General features: G+C 28.3%; 1 protein-coding gene across 1 annotated transcript; it reads left to right on the top strand.

The window, feature by feature from the left end:
* The first annotated feature begins 110 nt into the window (after positions 1 to 110).
* Positions 111 to 17,236, top strand: tamo (PUB and ZnF_RBZ domain-containing protein tamozhennic). The gene is made up of 4 exons (XM_016074052.4): positions 111 to 442; positions 3,115 to 3,455; positions 4,744 to 4,923; positions 9,472 to 17,236. The coding sequence occupies exons 2-4, from the start codon at positions 3,123 to 3,125 to the stop codon at positions 11,104 to 11,106; spliced, it is 2,148 nt and encodes a 715-aa protein (XP_015929538.1). The 5' UTR covers positions 111 to 442; positions 3,115 to 3,122; the 3' UTR covers positions 11,107 to 17,236.
* The last annotated feature ends 242 nt before the right edge of the window (positions 17,237 to 17,478 follow it).

Raw genomic sequence — 17,478 nt, 5'->3', positions numbered from 1 at the left:
AAATTTCTCTTGTAGACAAAAAATAAGCGAATTATTAAAGTTTTAATTAATTGTATTTTTTCTTTAAATCTAAATTTCTTGAACTCCGAAAAACTAATAGTAGACAAAATTTTGTAATTAAAAGTTGGCTTCATGCCAAAAGCCCAAATCGGGCAATGGCAATATTATTTTAGTTTATGTGGGAAGAATTTTGACGGGTTGGGTAATTTTAAATGCGATGTAGACATATATTGCTAAAGAAATTTTAAGTTGACATAATACAAGTAATGTGTATATAAAAGAAGAACACTTTTTTTACAAAACACGTATCAGATTTCATTTAACTTATTCAATAAGCATGAGGATGATGAAGAATGAGTCATAATCGGAATCTTTCATAAAAAAACCTACGAATTTCTCTATTAACATCAATATAAGATAAATTTGTTTTACTATAAAAATGGTTTGTATGTTACCTATTTAAACTTACCTTCTCATTTTCTGAAACTTAAATATATCTATTTCTTTAACTTAGCTAAGACAGATGATGAGATTTTAAGTTTATACTTGATGTTGTGTTATTTAACATAAGCGATGTGTAATTTGTGTTAATAGTGCTGATAGAAATATTGATCTGTTTTCAAGCACTTAAAAATATTCCGATTTATTTCATTTGAGAAAAAAAAATTCCATTTTATTAACTATAATAACAAAATGAACATCTTTTTTGCACCATCATTGCTCACCGTTTAAAAGTAATTCATTTATTTCTTGAATTCAAGTAAACACCTTTTCTATTTTCTCCTGTGATTTAGAGTAACTGTAATTAGATTAAAGTTGTGTAAATCTATTCAATTAGAGATGCTCAACCTATATAACAAAATATAACAGCGACAAAATATGGCTCTTGCTTACAACCAAAACTAATATATAAAATTGTTTTTCAGACTAATTTCAATAAATATTTAATGGGAAGCAAATTATAATATTACAACTCTCAAATGTAGAGTTTTATAAAATGTCAAAATATTTAAATCTTTTGACATGTTTATTTATTTTTTAGTTAAATTTTCTTTAACCAAAGCATGTTCAGAACTAATATATTTCAAAATTAGAGTTGTAATATATCAAAGGTGGAAATTAAGAAAATTCAGCAGCTAGTTCACTAGATCAGTGGCTAAAATATTATATATTCTAAAAAAAATAAAAATTTCTTTTTGTTTATGGACCATCATTTTAAGTTTTTCCAGTTTTTCATGTGTCATTTACCTATATATTAGATTTTTTTAAACCTATTTATAATATTGACAAAAAAACTTAAACTCTGATATACTTCCATTAAGAATAAAACTTAAATATTAAAATTTCTTGTGAAAAAAAGTTTTATCTCTAAAAGTATAAAGTGTGCGTTCTATCCCTTTATCACTAAATAATAAATATCTTTTTTTAGTGCTTTATTTATGGAATTTTTTTCTATGTCCACACTGCTTGAGGCATTTTCTAGGTTAAAAAATAAAATTTAAATCTTTAGTAAAATTGACCAATGCTAATACTAAAAGCATGTTAAATTCTATTTGTTTAGGTATTTATCTTAATTTTTGCAAAAATAAAATTTTAAATTATTGCCTCAAAAATGTATTTAAAAGCTTAAACGCTGCTATTTTTAAAAAAAAAGTTCAAATCTGCCATATTTCGTGATATTTATTACTCAGTGATTGCAGGAACTACCTTTTCCTGAAAAGGAACATAGTTGATTATTTCACAAACACTGTGTTTATTCAGTCACATTTGTTTTTAAATATTTCAATTTTATTATAGTTTAAAATATTTGTGATTAACGCCATATGATTCAGAATTTTCTCTGTCAACAATGTTTGAAAGTTATTTTGTGCTTAACTAGGTCCAAGATTGATATTTAAAGAGATAAAGAGTTTTTTTTTTTAACTATGATTTAATAATTATGAGCTAATTAATCTCTTTAGTAGTTATGCAAATGTGTGAACCTCTCTTGTGAAGAAATCATTTAAAAAGTGCACAAACAAGATCTTGCTACATTTTGAATACCGTGTTGTAAAATCGAATAAATGTTTTATTTCTCCTATCTTGTCTGATTTGTTATGCCATCTCTTTGATAGTAGAACTCAATTTTTTATGGTACTTAACCAGAAATCTCACTAAAAGTTAAAAGGCTGGGTGCTTTTTCAAAAACAAAGGCACTTTCAGTTTCAAAGGGCGTTAATCTTGCAAAATATTCTAATTATATCTAGCTAGATTTACGCACTTCAAAACATAATTTAAAAACACTCCAATAAGTGTGAGAAATAATAGTATTTTAAGTTATTTAGCCTAAAAATTATTTGTACTAGTTATGGTAATCTGAAGTTCCTGCTGCTGCTATATCTTTTCTTAAAATAAAAAGAGCATTTTTTTAACAAACTCAAAGCTGTATGCAATGCATTTACCTCTGTGAATGGGTAATTAGGGTAGGCCACCCTTCGAAAAATGCTTAGGGAGAACACTGACCTGTATACTTCGCTGGCGCGATTAATTTTAAATTCATCTGTCTCATTTTTTGTTTATTCAATTAAAAAATAATTAAATGTACTATTTTTTCATAGGCAACCTTATCTGTATTACCGAAATTAAGTACCTTTTTTAACTAACAAACGGAGTTTCTCATTACTCAAATACAGCTTTTATATTGTACTGTCATTAGATTTAAAAAATAAAATGAACTTTTTAGAAATCTAATATGAGCTATAATGAAACAAGATATGGTATAAGCATAGCTGGTCGTTGAACGCTATAGAATGTAGCTATATCTGATTTTTTCTTACGAGTCGATTTACTTTAATGATAATTAAGATTGTGGTGAATAAATTGATTGATAAATTTATAAGTGATTGTTTTAATCATGATTTACTTGCACTCTATTTAGCTTTTTACTTAGAAGTCATAGCACTATACTGTTTTATCTAAAATCATGGAGACAATGACTTTATTTTGTGTGTGTTTTTTTTTTTTTTGTCTGATCATGAAATCAAAAGAGCTGTAAAATGGTCAAAAGAGCTGTAAAACATTTTTCATTATTATTTTATATCATTGCATTCTAATAATTTATTATTTTGCTTTTAGAAGTGAATATGTCATTTCAATTCCGTGATGGGCATTGTGCCCGTAGTGATGATCTTCATCGTCATATATTACGGAGTCATCTAGCATACCTGAACCAAGAAGAAACTCCTTCTAAACTGCAACACAGACACAATCTGGAGAACTTAATCTCCGAGTATTTGAGTACTGTTTCACATAGAGCAAAGTTCACATTTGCGGAAGTCTTCAACATATTGAATAACAGCATAGAAAATAACTTTGATTTCAGTGCTTACAAAGCAGCTTCTGCATTTGAAGCATTGGAAAAATATGCTACAAATTTAATTAGCCACCCTTGGAGGAAAGAATATAAAACTATAAAGGTATGTTCTCTTTATTTGAAATAAAACAAAACTACAAAAAGCTAGTGTTACTATCAAACTTGAATATTTAATATTTTCTTTATTAAACTATGTATCTCAAAGGGTAAGTCCCCGGAAAGTTTATAATTTAGCCTTGCAACGACTGTTTAAGTCTCTCTTTTTGTATGACTCGCTATAAGATACATCAAGAATCAGGATGCAGGAATCAAGATTCAGGATGCTCCCATATCATAAGTTTTGTGGGGACATTATTGATATCTCTGCCATACAGAAATTATATTAATAAAATGAAAGGAAAGTGAATCTGAATAAAAACTTTTAAAACCATTTGAAAAGTGAAATAAAAGGGATTTAAATTGTGTATTATTATTTATTAAAATGCATTTTTAATAAAAACTTCCAGACTCGTGTAAAAAATATATAAATATCTAGGGCATGTAGGAGATTCTCTGAATTATTTCAAATGTTTTTGTTTTACTAATTGAAACTTGAAGTTTAGTGTCAATTTTATTGTGAAACATTTAACAAGCCTGCAGATTCGATTAAGATCCCACCCATAGTTTCATGCAAATATTGGCCTGCGATCAAAACCAAATAAGTCACCATCTCATATCCAGAGTTGGATATATAGACGCATGTCGTGCAGGTTTATACCTGCGAAAATTCTTAGATTTTGCGGGTATTTTTTTTTTAAATTGCACTTCAAGATTCAAATTTGAGTGATTTAAAAGCCAAATACCGTGATTAATATTCACGCAGTTAAATAACTACACATTGTGATTCCCATTTGCACGAGTTTAAAAAAAGGGGGGGAAACAATATTGCAATTTGTATTCATGTTTTTTAAAAATCAATCAATCTTTTCAAATGGGCAATGTTTATTTTATGATATTAAACTGCCCATCAATATTTTTTTATTTTACTCTGATTGATTATATATTTTTAACAATAGTTTTTTTTTTTTTTAAATAAAATTTAATATTAAATACCATCGGCGTCATAAAAGAAAAATCTTTGATTCACAGGGAATTTGAAAATGTCTTCTCACTGGACATCCATTGGACTATTACATATTATTTAAATAGTAGACTAGAATGATGGGATAATTTGATCAATTCAGCATTTCACGAACAAGGGCATTGCTTTTGTAACTCACATGCGGAATTCACCTTTCCATGAGTTTTCTTGAAAATATAAACCATTTAAGAAATTCTTTATAAAATTGTTAATTTGATCATTTCTGATTTCTTTTTCAATATAAAATTAATGCATATTTTTCTGCTTTTAGCTATATAGTGGATTCTACAAACATTCTGTTGAATCACAGCTATTAGGAGGAAGCTCAATGTTTCATCTGTTAGGTTACCAATTTACTGAAAAAGGAGTCCTTTTCCTTGATGAGCCTGTTGATCCTGATAAAGTAGCCAGAGTAGCACTTGATTGTTTGATAGCATATGTGGAATGTCAGGTATATAAATTTACGCTTATCTATTTAGTGATTAAATTTCTGTTTTATATCCATAGATAAATATGAATGCATATAAAATAGAAGCAGTCATTAAGATATCGATATTTTGTTAGGGTTAGACTTTCTTTACTTATATAATATGGCCGCAGAGCTCCCATGGGCAGTGCTGTAGTCTGAAAATGTATTTGGGAGAACTCATTTTTTTATTGGGTATTTGTCATAGTGACTGATTTTTGTAGGGGCAATAAACATCCAGTTTAAATTACTTGACCAGCTTTAATTAAAGAAAAGCAGATGTTTATTTTTCAAAAAAAAAAAAAGAGTTTTCTGCCAGTTAGCATTATTTTTTATCTTTAGTGTATTCATCACTACATAATTTAATTAACTATATAAATTTCTATGAAATATTACTTAATGAATACACAATCTTCATTAGCACTTGAAAAATACTATACACTACTTATTTCTTAAACACATTGGCTTAATAGCAAGAACCTATAAAATATACAAATGCATGTGCACGAAAAGGGATCCAGGGATTTTATTAAGAGTTTAACAGTAAAAGAAGTTTGCATTTAAAATAACTTATGTTACCTTAAATGTGTCTTGAATAAAGAGTGAGTAAACTCCACAAGCCCCTCTTTTTTTTATTGGATGAACATAATTTTTTACTCTTAGATTGGTTTCATTGCTTAACAGATTATAAAATATGTAAGACAGAGTTATGAAAAAAAATAATGTCATTTAATATTACAAATTTTTCAAACCTCATAAAATTATTTAAAAGCAATTTTATATGATGATTTTGCATTATATTTTTTTAAAAAGGACTATTCTCATTGCATCTGTTAACAGATAAGCCCAAAAATAGGCCAAATCAGATTTTAAAGCTGACTTGCACTTTCGAATCCGATTAGTACAATTGGCACTTCTATCAGAGTGAAAAAATAATAATTCCCAGAACTAATCAGAAATTCTTTTTTAACTTCATAACATAAATATACAAATAAATGATTTTCATACTGAGTCGTTAGTTTAGCAACCGCTACTGTCCTCCTTCCAATCAGCTGAGACCGATGACGGTTCTTTACTGCAAACTAGTGCAATAAAGATCAATCTTGTCCTCTTTTGCAACTTAACTTCTACATGAAATGGTGGATCTTATTGATTGACGAAGGCCATTAGGGAGGCAAGAAAAAGTAGCTGCTAGTGTACGATAAGAATAGGACCCTTTTTTTATTACCTTCTGAAGCTAATGTTTCCTAAGTAAATTTTAAGTTATTTCTTATGCTAAAAGCTAACGCCAATATCTTATTTTGTAAGCTGGATGTTTAAATTCTATTTAATGTTTGACCATGTACATAAAGAAATATGTAACCTGTAAAAATGTTGAATGTGTTCAGATTGAATCAAGATTCAATTTATTAATAAATACAGAAGTCTTTTAGTAGCATTTTTTATTTCGATGTCATTAGTTTTCCTTTAAAGATTTATATATTTGAATCATTAATGCTATGGTAAGTGTCATTTCTAAGTCTTTGTATGTCGTGCCTACTAGCTAGAGTAAAATCTTTACGGTCTTAATTTTTAATTATGAGCATAACGGCCGGTTTTAACCTTTTTCCAAAAATAGATAAACCATTTCTTACAATCTTGACTTGGGATGCTGTATGCTACTTTTTTTAAGGGCTAATTTTTTAAGAAAGGTGAAGCAACAGGTGAAATCCACCTCTTATTTATTATTAAAGTTACCTGAATTTAATCATTTATTTCATTTTTTTATATTAAAGCTCGTATAATTTTTATTTTTACATATATTTATATGTTTCAATGTATGACCAATATTTGAATTTTATCTGTCTTTATGTACTGATTTTTTAATTGCAGAATTTATGATTTGCGTAAGTGATTTTGGTTATTCTAGTTCGATACAATTTTTGATTTGACTGGTATGCAATTATTAGCTCTTAAAATTTCTGAAAAGGTCCTTTCTTTCACCATCTTGGATTGTATATTAAATTTTTCATTATCTCAGTTACTTTTTGATCTTAACAATTGAAAACTGTAATTTGTACTCACCTAAAACTGCTATATGATGTCAATTTAACCATCATAAGTAATTGATGTCATTCCAAAGTTACTGATTTTTAAATTCATAGATATTGTTGAAAATACAATATGTAAAAGTTTTTTAGAGATCGATTTATTTTTATTATTATTACTATTGTTATTGTAATAACAATATATTGTAATGTTGTACTGAAGATTATTCTTTTGTGGGAGCACAAGTAATTTAAAAGTATATGAAAAATATAAATACAATTAAGGCACATTAGCACACAACATGTTTTAAGTTACATCATTTGTTAGACATAAGTATAGGTGTACAACAATATATCAGCATGATCTGAATGTGACAACAAAACATCCACAAATTTTTCTCAAAGCTATTTAAAGTTTTATTCTGTCTCTTCCTTAAGACACTATATATATTATATTCTAAATTCTATCAATTGATGGTCATCTGATGTGCAAAATATTAAGTCCACAGTTATTCAACAAGCACTCTATAAATTAGCAATCTTTGGTGGAGGTGACAAATAATTTCTTGAAAACTATCTGAGCATTGTATCTGACAGCAATATTGCAAACTTTGTAAAAAAAAATATGTTAACCAACTGGAAGTTTCACATCTTGTAGAATAATTCCTAGGCATCTAGTCTGTTAAATTTGTGTCATATTTAATACTATTATAGTAAATGAGTCTGCTCAGTTCCATTTTGCACTGTTGTCTGTAAATCTGTTTGCATTTAGAATTATGACATTCTTTTTCTTTTGTGCCAATATATTGAGTGTTTTATTCCCATTTTGCAGTGCAAAAGATGGATGTCATGATGAAAAATTTATACTGAAAAAGGAGCAAATTTTCTCATCTACTACCACAACATACTATCCCAATAATTTGTAGTTTTTTTTTCCACAAAAAAAGCTCATTTGAAGGTCTTGTGGAAGTAAAAAAAATTATCAGTAGTCCCACTGTGTCTAAAGTTTAGGTGTGGTTCCACGTAGAGCCCTATATTTTCCCCAAGTTGTAATTCAGTTGGCCATTTTTCAATTTGCAGAAATAAAAAGAGCCATTCAAAACTTTTTTTTTCTATTTTAAAACTGATTTTTGTTTTGATACTGATTTTTTATTTTCCAAACTAATCTCTATTTTGATTTACATAGTAATAACTGTTCACTAACAGCTCTTTCTTATCCAGGATTGTAGCAAAAATAGCTATTTATAATCAGCCCATAAATTGTTGCAAACACAGTAACAGAGATGATTGTGCTTCAGAAAAAGCCCGGATTTTTCGCTAGCCCCGATTAAAAAAAATTTGTGAAAATCTAAGGTCCAGAAACAAGAAATTATCAATCATATTTATGTATAAAAATTCTTGTATGTTTTATTTAAAAATGTAAGAACTAGAATTTATACTTGGCATCTCTTTCTTATCTAAATAATTTTTCTGGTAAAATAATAAATGTGATTAAAAACGAAATAAAACTTATGCTGTTAATTTATTTAGAATTTCGTGTTGTGAAAATATATACCCCGACCGGCCTGTGTAGGGGTTAGGGAACTGCTCTTGCATCAGAAAGGTTCTGGGTTCGAATCCAGAGCAAGGCATGGATGTTCTTTTCTTCTCTGTACTATCTGTCCTTACTGTAGGAGCAACGTTGGCCCACTTAATATGGTGCCCCTGAAAGAGAGGCCAACAAAACTGCCCTGTAAATGCCTGAATTGACGGATGTTAACACAGGTGGGCATTAGAAAAAATGTTGTGAAAATATCAATGATTGAAATTTATAAAGACATAATTTTCATTAATGATTTTACTCAAGAAATTTTCAGGATTTTTGAGTTTGTCTTACAATTACTCCTGCAGTAACAAATTCATAATTCAATAAGACCTCAATGAAGCTACTTTGAACTTAGAATCTAAAACACCAATTTTTAACAGAAACTGTTACATGGCATATTTTTAACATAGTGGTCTCCAATTTCTGTTTTACAAATCATCTTCATTTAGTAATTTTGCGAAATCAAAAACAGGTAGCGAACTTCTGGAATGAACATTTTTCTTATGGGTGATAAAATGGCCACTTTTGGCTGTTTTAGGAATTTCTTTGATTATTTATTTTACTAATCAACTTAAAGGCATGAAATTTGGATGCAGTATACTTGAAAACATTTCAAAAACAACTTAAAAAATGGAAAGAAAACAATAAAAATTATCCCAATAGCATTTAATATGAACAAACTTTTAATAATATGGTATCATTTGACTGCTCTGTATTTGCCTTTTAAAAAAAGTGAGATATAAAAGCCTTGGTTTATCGGATCAAAAAAAAAAAAACTTAATAATTTTTCATTTTTCAATGGATTTTTTCTCATAAATGTTGTACAAAATAAGTAGTATTTATATTGTTTTTTTGTTTTTTTTAATTAGCATATGTTATCAGTAGAAAATATTTTATAAAACAAATTTTTTCTTTCAACAGTTGATGCTGCAAATATGTGAGCGTTTGAAATCTTTTAAGTGTACATGGCAGGAAATCAACCAAGTTCGACAAGACTATGTTTGTGGAATTGATGAAACTGTACGCATTTTACACCAGCTGAAAAGAAATGTGGTGGAGCAACAGAAGCAAGAGAGGTGGCTAAGGGAGCAGGAAAATGATTCTCTTAGTGATAGGCCATTTCTTAAACCTGAACCTTCAAACTATCAAAAGACAGGTATATTAGTTGATGTATCTAATACCTGGCCCAGTACTAGCTCTTTTCCTAGTTATAACCATAGTTCTGTGATTTTGCAACCCACCGTAGTTAACGAATCACGTACTGCTAAAACTAACAAAGGAATTTTGCATACCCATTCAAAATTGCCTTCTTGGAGTGAAGGAGTCTCATCTCAAATAACTGATTACCCTAGTAGAAGCTATGTATCAAAATTTGAGGAAATGCATGGAGATGGCTATGCTGGTCACAGCTTTGATAGCCATTTGCAACCAAATTATTTTTTAGGCAAATGCAGTAATTCAGATTCTAGGTTTACAAATTCAGATTTAACTCCGGAAAGCTGGAGTGATTCCTGGGATGCACTGCAAACACCTTCATCGGGTCAAAGCAGGCATGATACTTACCTCAGCAGCGGTCATGATCGGACTGGCTATACCACACTAGTGCCAAATGTAAAAGAAACTCCTCAGTTTGGTCACATATATCCATCTCACCCCATTGTTCCCTTAGGATTACCTGCTTATTCTGTACCTCATGAATTTGGTGTTCATCCTAGGCAGTGTCCATGTAGAATGTGTTCAACTAAGCAATTATCTCCCTTGTCCCATAAATACCCTCTCAGTAGGGATGCGGATGATCATGATTTTGAGCCTTACGTGCGATCCGATTCTACGGAAGATCCTAGTGAAATTTGCTCCTCCCTTTTAAAAATGTCTGTTGAAAGTCCTAGTGTGAAAACCAAACATTTCCCTCTAACATCTCCGTTTTCTCCATATCAGACTAATTCCAACCCAAGTAATAATGTTGTGCTTAGATCTAATGGTGGAAATAAACCGCAACAAGATAACTGCAAAAGAGGTAGCTATTATGATAATGTACCATCACCGTTTGACATTGATCTAAACAATTCTTTTGGGCAGAGCTTACCGCCAAAATGTGATTACCAGTTGAATGGGTCAACGTCTCCTAGTGTCACTCATCCAACTAGCACCCGAAACCAAGTAACTACTACCACAACTAGTGATTCTAGCAGTCTGCATTCAAAACCGGTGTTGAAGAAGAGTTTCTCTAATGGGGTACCTTGTCCAGAACAAATTCAAAGTGGAGCCCATGCATCAACCAGTTCTGACTCAAAATGTACTAAATCCAATCAGGCTGGATCAGTGAAGGATTCTAAAAATTGCAAAAAGTGGTCCTGTTCATCCTGTACATTCTATAACCCTTCTGACCTGAGTATTTGTAACATGTGCGGCCGAAGTAAAAATCCTGGTCCCGAAATTGCTCCGTTAGTGAGTGGGGGCAGAGAGTGCCCCCAATGTACTTTAGTTAATAAAAAAGACACTGAAAACTGTATTGCATGTGGCTCCAGTTTGAAAGATTCCCCAACCTATATATGAGCTTATTCTAACTATATTTAAAATATTATCTATGTTTTATTATGCAGCTGTGATATCTTGTGGCATAATAATAAAATTGAACAAAATGACATATATTTTATTCAAATGCCTACTTGTATTAATGACTCTTTATGAAATTATCTATCAGACTTTTATTTCGTGAAAATGTTTGAGAGAATTTATTTGTGTGTGTGTGTGTTTACTGTTGTAGATAAGTATTTGAACACAAATTATTTAATTAAAATGCTATAGGTAATATTAATTTTAATATATTTAATAATATCTTAATTAAATATAAAAATATTTAAAGAATACATCATATAATAATTAAAGTTTTATATATATATATATATAGTAATTTAATCAAAACATGTACAGATTCAAATTTTTTTTTTATTGATACAGGGATTTGATAAAAATTTTCTCAGCCTGTTATTATTTTTTTAAAGCATATCGGTGAATATTTTTTCCACTAATGTTTAACTTAAGCCTCTGATTTTTTTTTATTTTTAACTTAGAACTTTGTTAATTATCTGGTTATAACTAAAGTAAATTATAATGCTAACATAGCATTATCTCTCTCTCATTTTATTGATGGATTTGAAATTGTTTCTCTTTTATTATAAATATATTTATGTTCATAAACTAATAAATATATTCATGATAATTCAGTAAAATTAGAAATGTAAAGTTATATAAATTTTGATTAATATTTAAAATTAAAATTCACATTTTATTATTATAATGAAGTGTTGCTTCATTATCTAATATGTCGTAACTTCCGTAAAAGTAGCGTTCATTTTTAATAAATTTTTTAAGCATACAAAAAAAAAAAAATTTTTTTTTTTTTTTTTTTGATAGACTCAAAATAAATTTTATAGTAAATATAAGTTTTTCAGTATATGAACATGTTTCTATAAAACTACATTAGTTGAAGATTATTTTTCCTTTTTTTATAAAAAAAAAATGTTTCTCTATAATGTATGAATTACTTGACAATTTATTTTCATAATATCAAATATAAAGATAGCTATTATCAAATTTAACCCGATTCAGGCTTAATGAAAAATTTATATTAACTATCTTTATTTTATTTATTTTTAAATAAACATTTATGAGTGTATTTAAAACTCAACAAGGTTTCAAAATTATCTGGATGTTATTTTTGTTTGTTTCCTGGTATTGTTATTTTATGCAAGCTCTCAGTTTCAAAGTATTTTAATGTTATTTGTATAATAATATTCCTGTGGTAACCTATTTTATGACTTTCTGTAAATTGGTTTTATAAAATTTTTACAACTTGCAAATTTTAATTGTGCTTTCAAAATTTTTAGAGGCCTTTCAATTTAGGGAATAGTTTGATAGTTGAGTGTTAGGAATTTTAAACAATGTTAAAATGACAAGAACTTGCATTAAAGTTAGAATGATCTGCAATGAGTATGTACAGTCTACGTTCTTAAGTACTACCCCTTATTACTGCAACTCTTTCTTTATAGCGTCCAAATACATTAAATTCTATTTGCTATTTTATTCTAACTATGCAATTTTAAGACCCATTAGAATGACTGAACTAAACTATTCATTCCAATATACGAAACTTTTAACAGGAAAATAAAATTTCTATAGAAAATCACTCTAAATACAGGTGTTGAACATTTTTACTGTTTCAAAATAAACCTTTTAATGCATTGACATTGAATTAATCGATTACGAAACCCTGGAAGAAACTATTTGAACCTTCTTTTTTTTTATGTTAAAGAACCTCCTCTTTTTATCTTAGGAATAATCTCTAGTCGAAAAGATGATGAAATATTGATTAATTTTGAGTGTTGAATGCATTCTTGTGTTGAAATCAGAACCTTCTGTGTGCATTTGTATTCTTTATAAATTTCTTTTAAATAGATTCAATAAATTTACCAATCTCATATTTCTTTTGAAAAAGTATTGTAATAGGTTGTTTATTTTGGATTTAAAACATGCAGTATTCATAGTCTTTTAAATTTTATTTTTACTTAGACTTTTCAGTACTTGGTGTATGTTATTTAGTAAGAACAGAAACTCATGACTAGCCTAACGTCTAAGACTTAGAACAAAAATTAAAAATTTTATAGAAAATGGATAGAATAATAATTTTTAATTAAAATAAATATAGTATTTATGAGGTTAGAGTAAATATTTGCTATAGTTTTGTGTACTCACAATGTAGCAAAATGAAATTATATGTCCAATTGTGTTTGGACCACAGGTATTATTTTTACCAAGCGTTGACTGTATAATTATGATTATAATAGTGACTTTACACATTTTTACTTTAAATTTTAATACTTTTTAAGAATTTAATGAATAAAAAATTAAAGTGATGATTAGGTTCAAAAAATTGTCAAAGCACCATAATAATGAAAATCTACTCACATTTGTTAATCCTAATTAAAGGTATTATAAATTCAAAGTTATGTTTAAATTTCAATTTTATTAATTTATTTACATGAGGACAATAATTTATTTAAATGAGGACAATTGTGAATATTAGAGCTGGGACAGAAGTTTAGGAAATTAAATTGATGTAGGTCATAATTTACTGAATTGTGAATTAGATTTTAAATTGAATACAACTTCAGTGTTTAACCTGGCAACATTAACTTCTTACAACAACAGTATTGAAACATTTAGAGGATTGGAAAATATAAACAGGCACACTTAGAAATGGAAAATAAAAAAAAAGTTCACTTTTCTACTATGGCCAGATAAAACAAAAGGTACTACTATTTAAATTGTTACTGTCATAGCCAAATACTTAAAAAAAATTAAGTAACATTGTTAAATAAATATATATAAAAAGGAAGAAACGAAAATTTTAAAACAGTTGTTTTGACTATGCAAGTAGAATAAATTATATAAATGTGTATATGTGTAGAATTTAAATGAAAAATCATACACTATTATTACTACTTTTTATTAACTAGTAAAATTACAAATTTTCATTTTTTTACTTTTAGAAAAAAGTATGTATTTGTTTACTAATAATTATTTCTTTATTAATTTCCATAGAAAATGGAAGATTTGTTTACAAAAGTGCATCATGAGTTTATTAGCACCCAATAACATGTGATGTTCTGGGCAGAATTTAAAAGGGAAAAAAATGGTATACATACTCTGCAGAATATGCTATTTCAATTTCATAATAAAAATAATTTGGTACCATAAAGTCACCAAAAAAGAAAAATTTTGTGCATCATGTGTGTAATAAATGAATACATATTTGCATTGAATTCTCAGATATGTATTATTTATGAGTACAGAAACAAGATTATCAACAAGAAATATAATTTATTAACTATGAATATGTAGTTTAATATGATTGCCATTCTTAATATTACATATAAAGGGCAAAATTTCTTTTTTAGATAACTTTTAGTTTAAAAAAATTTAAGTAACACATTTTGCTAAAAAAAAAATTTTGAACTTTTGTTCAGTACATGACATATTAATAGGTTCCTTTTTTCATGTGCACCTTGTATGATATATTCTCAAAATATATTTATATTTCTTTTTACAAAAATACATTGTTAATGTAGAGTAGTTTTAGTTTTATTTTCAAGCAGTTAAAATTTAATTCATTTTGTGTATATTTCAGGTGCATAAAATCAGTATTTCTTAAATAAATGCCTTATTTCTAATGTTACAATGTATGCATGGAGCTGTGTTTATTCTTAGCTCTTTAGAATGATCTGCTTTTTAAGTATTTTATTACAGGGTTGCTGCAAAACACTGTTAAGATCTAACACATTAAATTTTAAAAGGCTATCGTGGTCAATTATTTCTCTGATTGGCCGATTTGCAGGAACTTGTTGTAGATGCTATTTGAGTATGGTGGCACAAAACACTTTACAAATTTTTTTTCCTATTGTTTCAACTTTGCAGTTTTGAAAGAAAAAAATCCAAACTTTTATCATGTTTGTCATTTACGGATTAATCCCTCAAATGCAAAATTTCAGTTTCTTTCAGTGCAAAAACGGTAACCATTATTTTCTAAGCTCTTGACAGTATACACTACAGCTCATTAAAAGTACACAATTTAACTCTCACATAAATGAAATGTTTTATTCAAGTATAATGATATATAGGTGCATACAAAGCAGAATTTTGTCTTAAATCTTCCCTTAGGTAAAATAATTGCCTTTAGAAATTCTAACTGCTCCACATACTTGAGGCATTTTATTGGTTAGTTAGTGCTGAATTTCAGATACAGTATTATTCCGAACAGCAAACAACTTCCCACAAATTATTTTGGCTTGTATTATTTATATATCTAGTTCACTTATCCAAATGGTTCACCTGACAACATGTGTGATTTAAATAATAGTATGCAGTGATCCAAGCATAGATTTAAATACTTCGTTTTTTAGACAACAAGCTAGAAAGACTTTTACATTCTTCTTTACAAACAATGTTTGTTGTAGAAGTGAATAATAGCAGTTTCTAGGACAACAGCTATGTGGTAGATAGGTACTTTATTTACATTGCACTAGAGCTGCACGATGAGCTATTGGGGATGATCTGGGTAACATCCCTGAGGAGCCAGACGATCTGCACGCGAAGTCAAGCGCTTAACGGTAAAAGAGTTTAACGAGGACCAATACCAAGCGCCCTCAGTCCCTACGCAGGCTGATCAAAGTGGTCACCCACTCGCTTACTGACCGCAGCCAGTGATGCTTCACTTCAGTGTTCTACTGGGAACACTGTCTTTACGATCAATCCACAGATTATTGCTTTAACGTACCATGTTTTTTTCTTGCTTTTGATTAAAAAAATTTCAAAAGAACAGTAAGCATACTGAATAACTTGGCAGTAATGACGTTCTAATTTTTTTTTTCGGTAAAGTGAAAATTTGTATGCTTTACTATTATATGAAAATTCCTGAATTGAAAACTTTTTCCAGTTCGTAATTTTCAATGCAATTTTTTTTTTTTATATCTGAAAGTATTATTCAGAGTATAATTTTTTCTTGTGTCTTATTAATTTTTACGTCCTTGCTATTTTTTATTAGAGTTTTTCCTGAACTTCCATACCTCTTAAAATAGAACTTGTATGTTTATAGCCCAATATTCATAATTATTACTGTCCAATAATTGTTATAATTTTATAAATAAATACCCTGTAAAAAATGGGAACAGGTTTGATTAAATTTTTTACCTGCAGGACTCCCACAATAAAAAAAAAACTGTTTCATCACCATTCATTTTGAATAATCTCTTTAATCTTCAGTACAATAATTCTAAATTAGAGAAGATCTTTGATGCATTAACTTGTTTTATTTAAAATCTAATGGTTCAATAAAAAAAAAGGTATTACCATATTATTTAAATTAGTTTGAATTATATTTTGAAAATAACAGTATTTAGTAGCCGCCCTGTATAATCACGTTATTCTCTCAGTCAGTGCTTCTGCTGTGATATACATATATTTTGCATACTCCATCAAAGTTCTTGCAAGATGCCACAAGAATTTCACAGCTGGGTTAATGCCATCCCAGTTGGATTGTTTTTAATCTAGAATCTATATATGTATTTGCACAGTTTTTAATATCCCTTAGTTCTTCCATTCATGTGTTATTGAAAGATCTTTCATTGAAAAAAAAATATATAAAGTTATTAGAAATTATATACATAAATATATATAATAGTGTATTAAAAAAGTTATTTGCTGTTTTCAAATTGAGTGAAAAATATTATAAGAGCTTTTACAGTAGTTGAAGCTGTTTATTTTTAAACTGTGCACTTTTGTGATTGAAGTAGTATTTTTTATCAAAACAAATAATAATGGGAAAAAATAATTTGAATTTAATTTTCCATGTTATGAAATTTGTTTGAAGTTTTTTTAAACTAATGATATACCAGAGCTTATTTAGGTGAAATTTTTTTCTTTCTTTCTTTGATTTATGTTGAATATAATTGGCTAAATAAAACTATAATTTTGCTACAGCACTTGTTATATTCCATGTAGCATATACTTGCTCATAAGATATGGAATTTATGCACTTCAAATTGTAGTTATTATTTTATTCTGTAACCAGATTGAAGCTAATGCTTGTATTTTTTGATTCCCATATTAAACATTGTTTGCTTGCTCATCTTTTGAATTTGTATCATCCACTTTCAAAACACAATTATTTTTCTCAACAAATTTAAGTTTTCTTTTTTTTTTTTTTTTTTTAATCCTTATAAAATGTGTAAAATGTACTTGTGATAATTTTGCAACATTGCATTATAGGTAATTAGCTTTAAGTCACCTGACACCTTAAATGACGATCTTAGTTCTTACAAACTTGCAGAAAAGCAATTAGCTGACGAAGAAAAATTTTGAACTTTTTCT

The sequence above is a fragment of the Parasteatoda tepidariorum genome, chromosome 4 (assembly GCF_982258835.1).
Source record: "Parasteatoda tepidariorum strain Cologne lab strain chromosome 4, Ptep-v5.0, whole genome shotgun sequence".
In the NCBI taxonomy this organism is placed as follows: Eukaryota; Metazoa; Arthropoda; class Arachnida; order Araneae; family Theridiidae; genus Parasteatoda; species Parasteatoda tepidariorum.
Note: the sequence above shows the minus strand (reverse complement) of the source record. Positions and strands in the feature narration are given on the sequence as shown.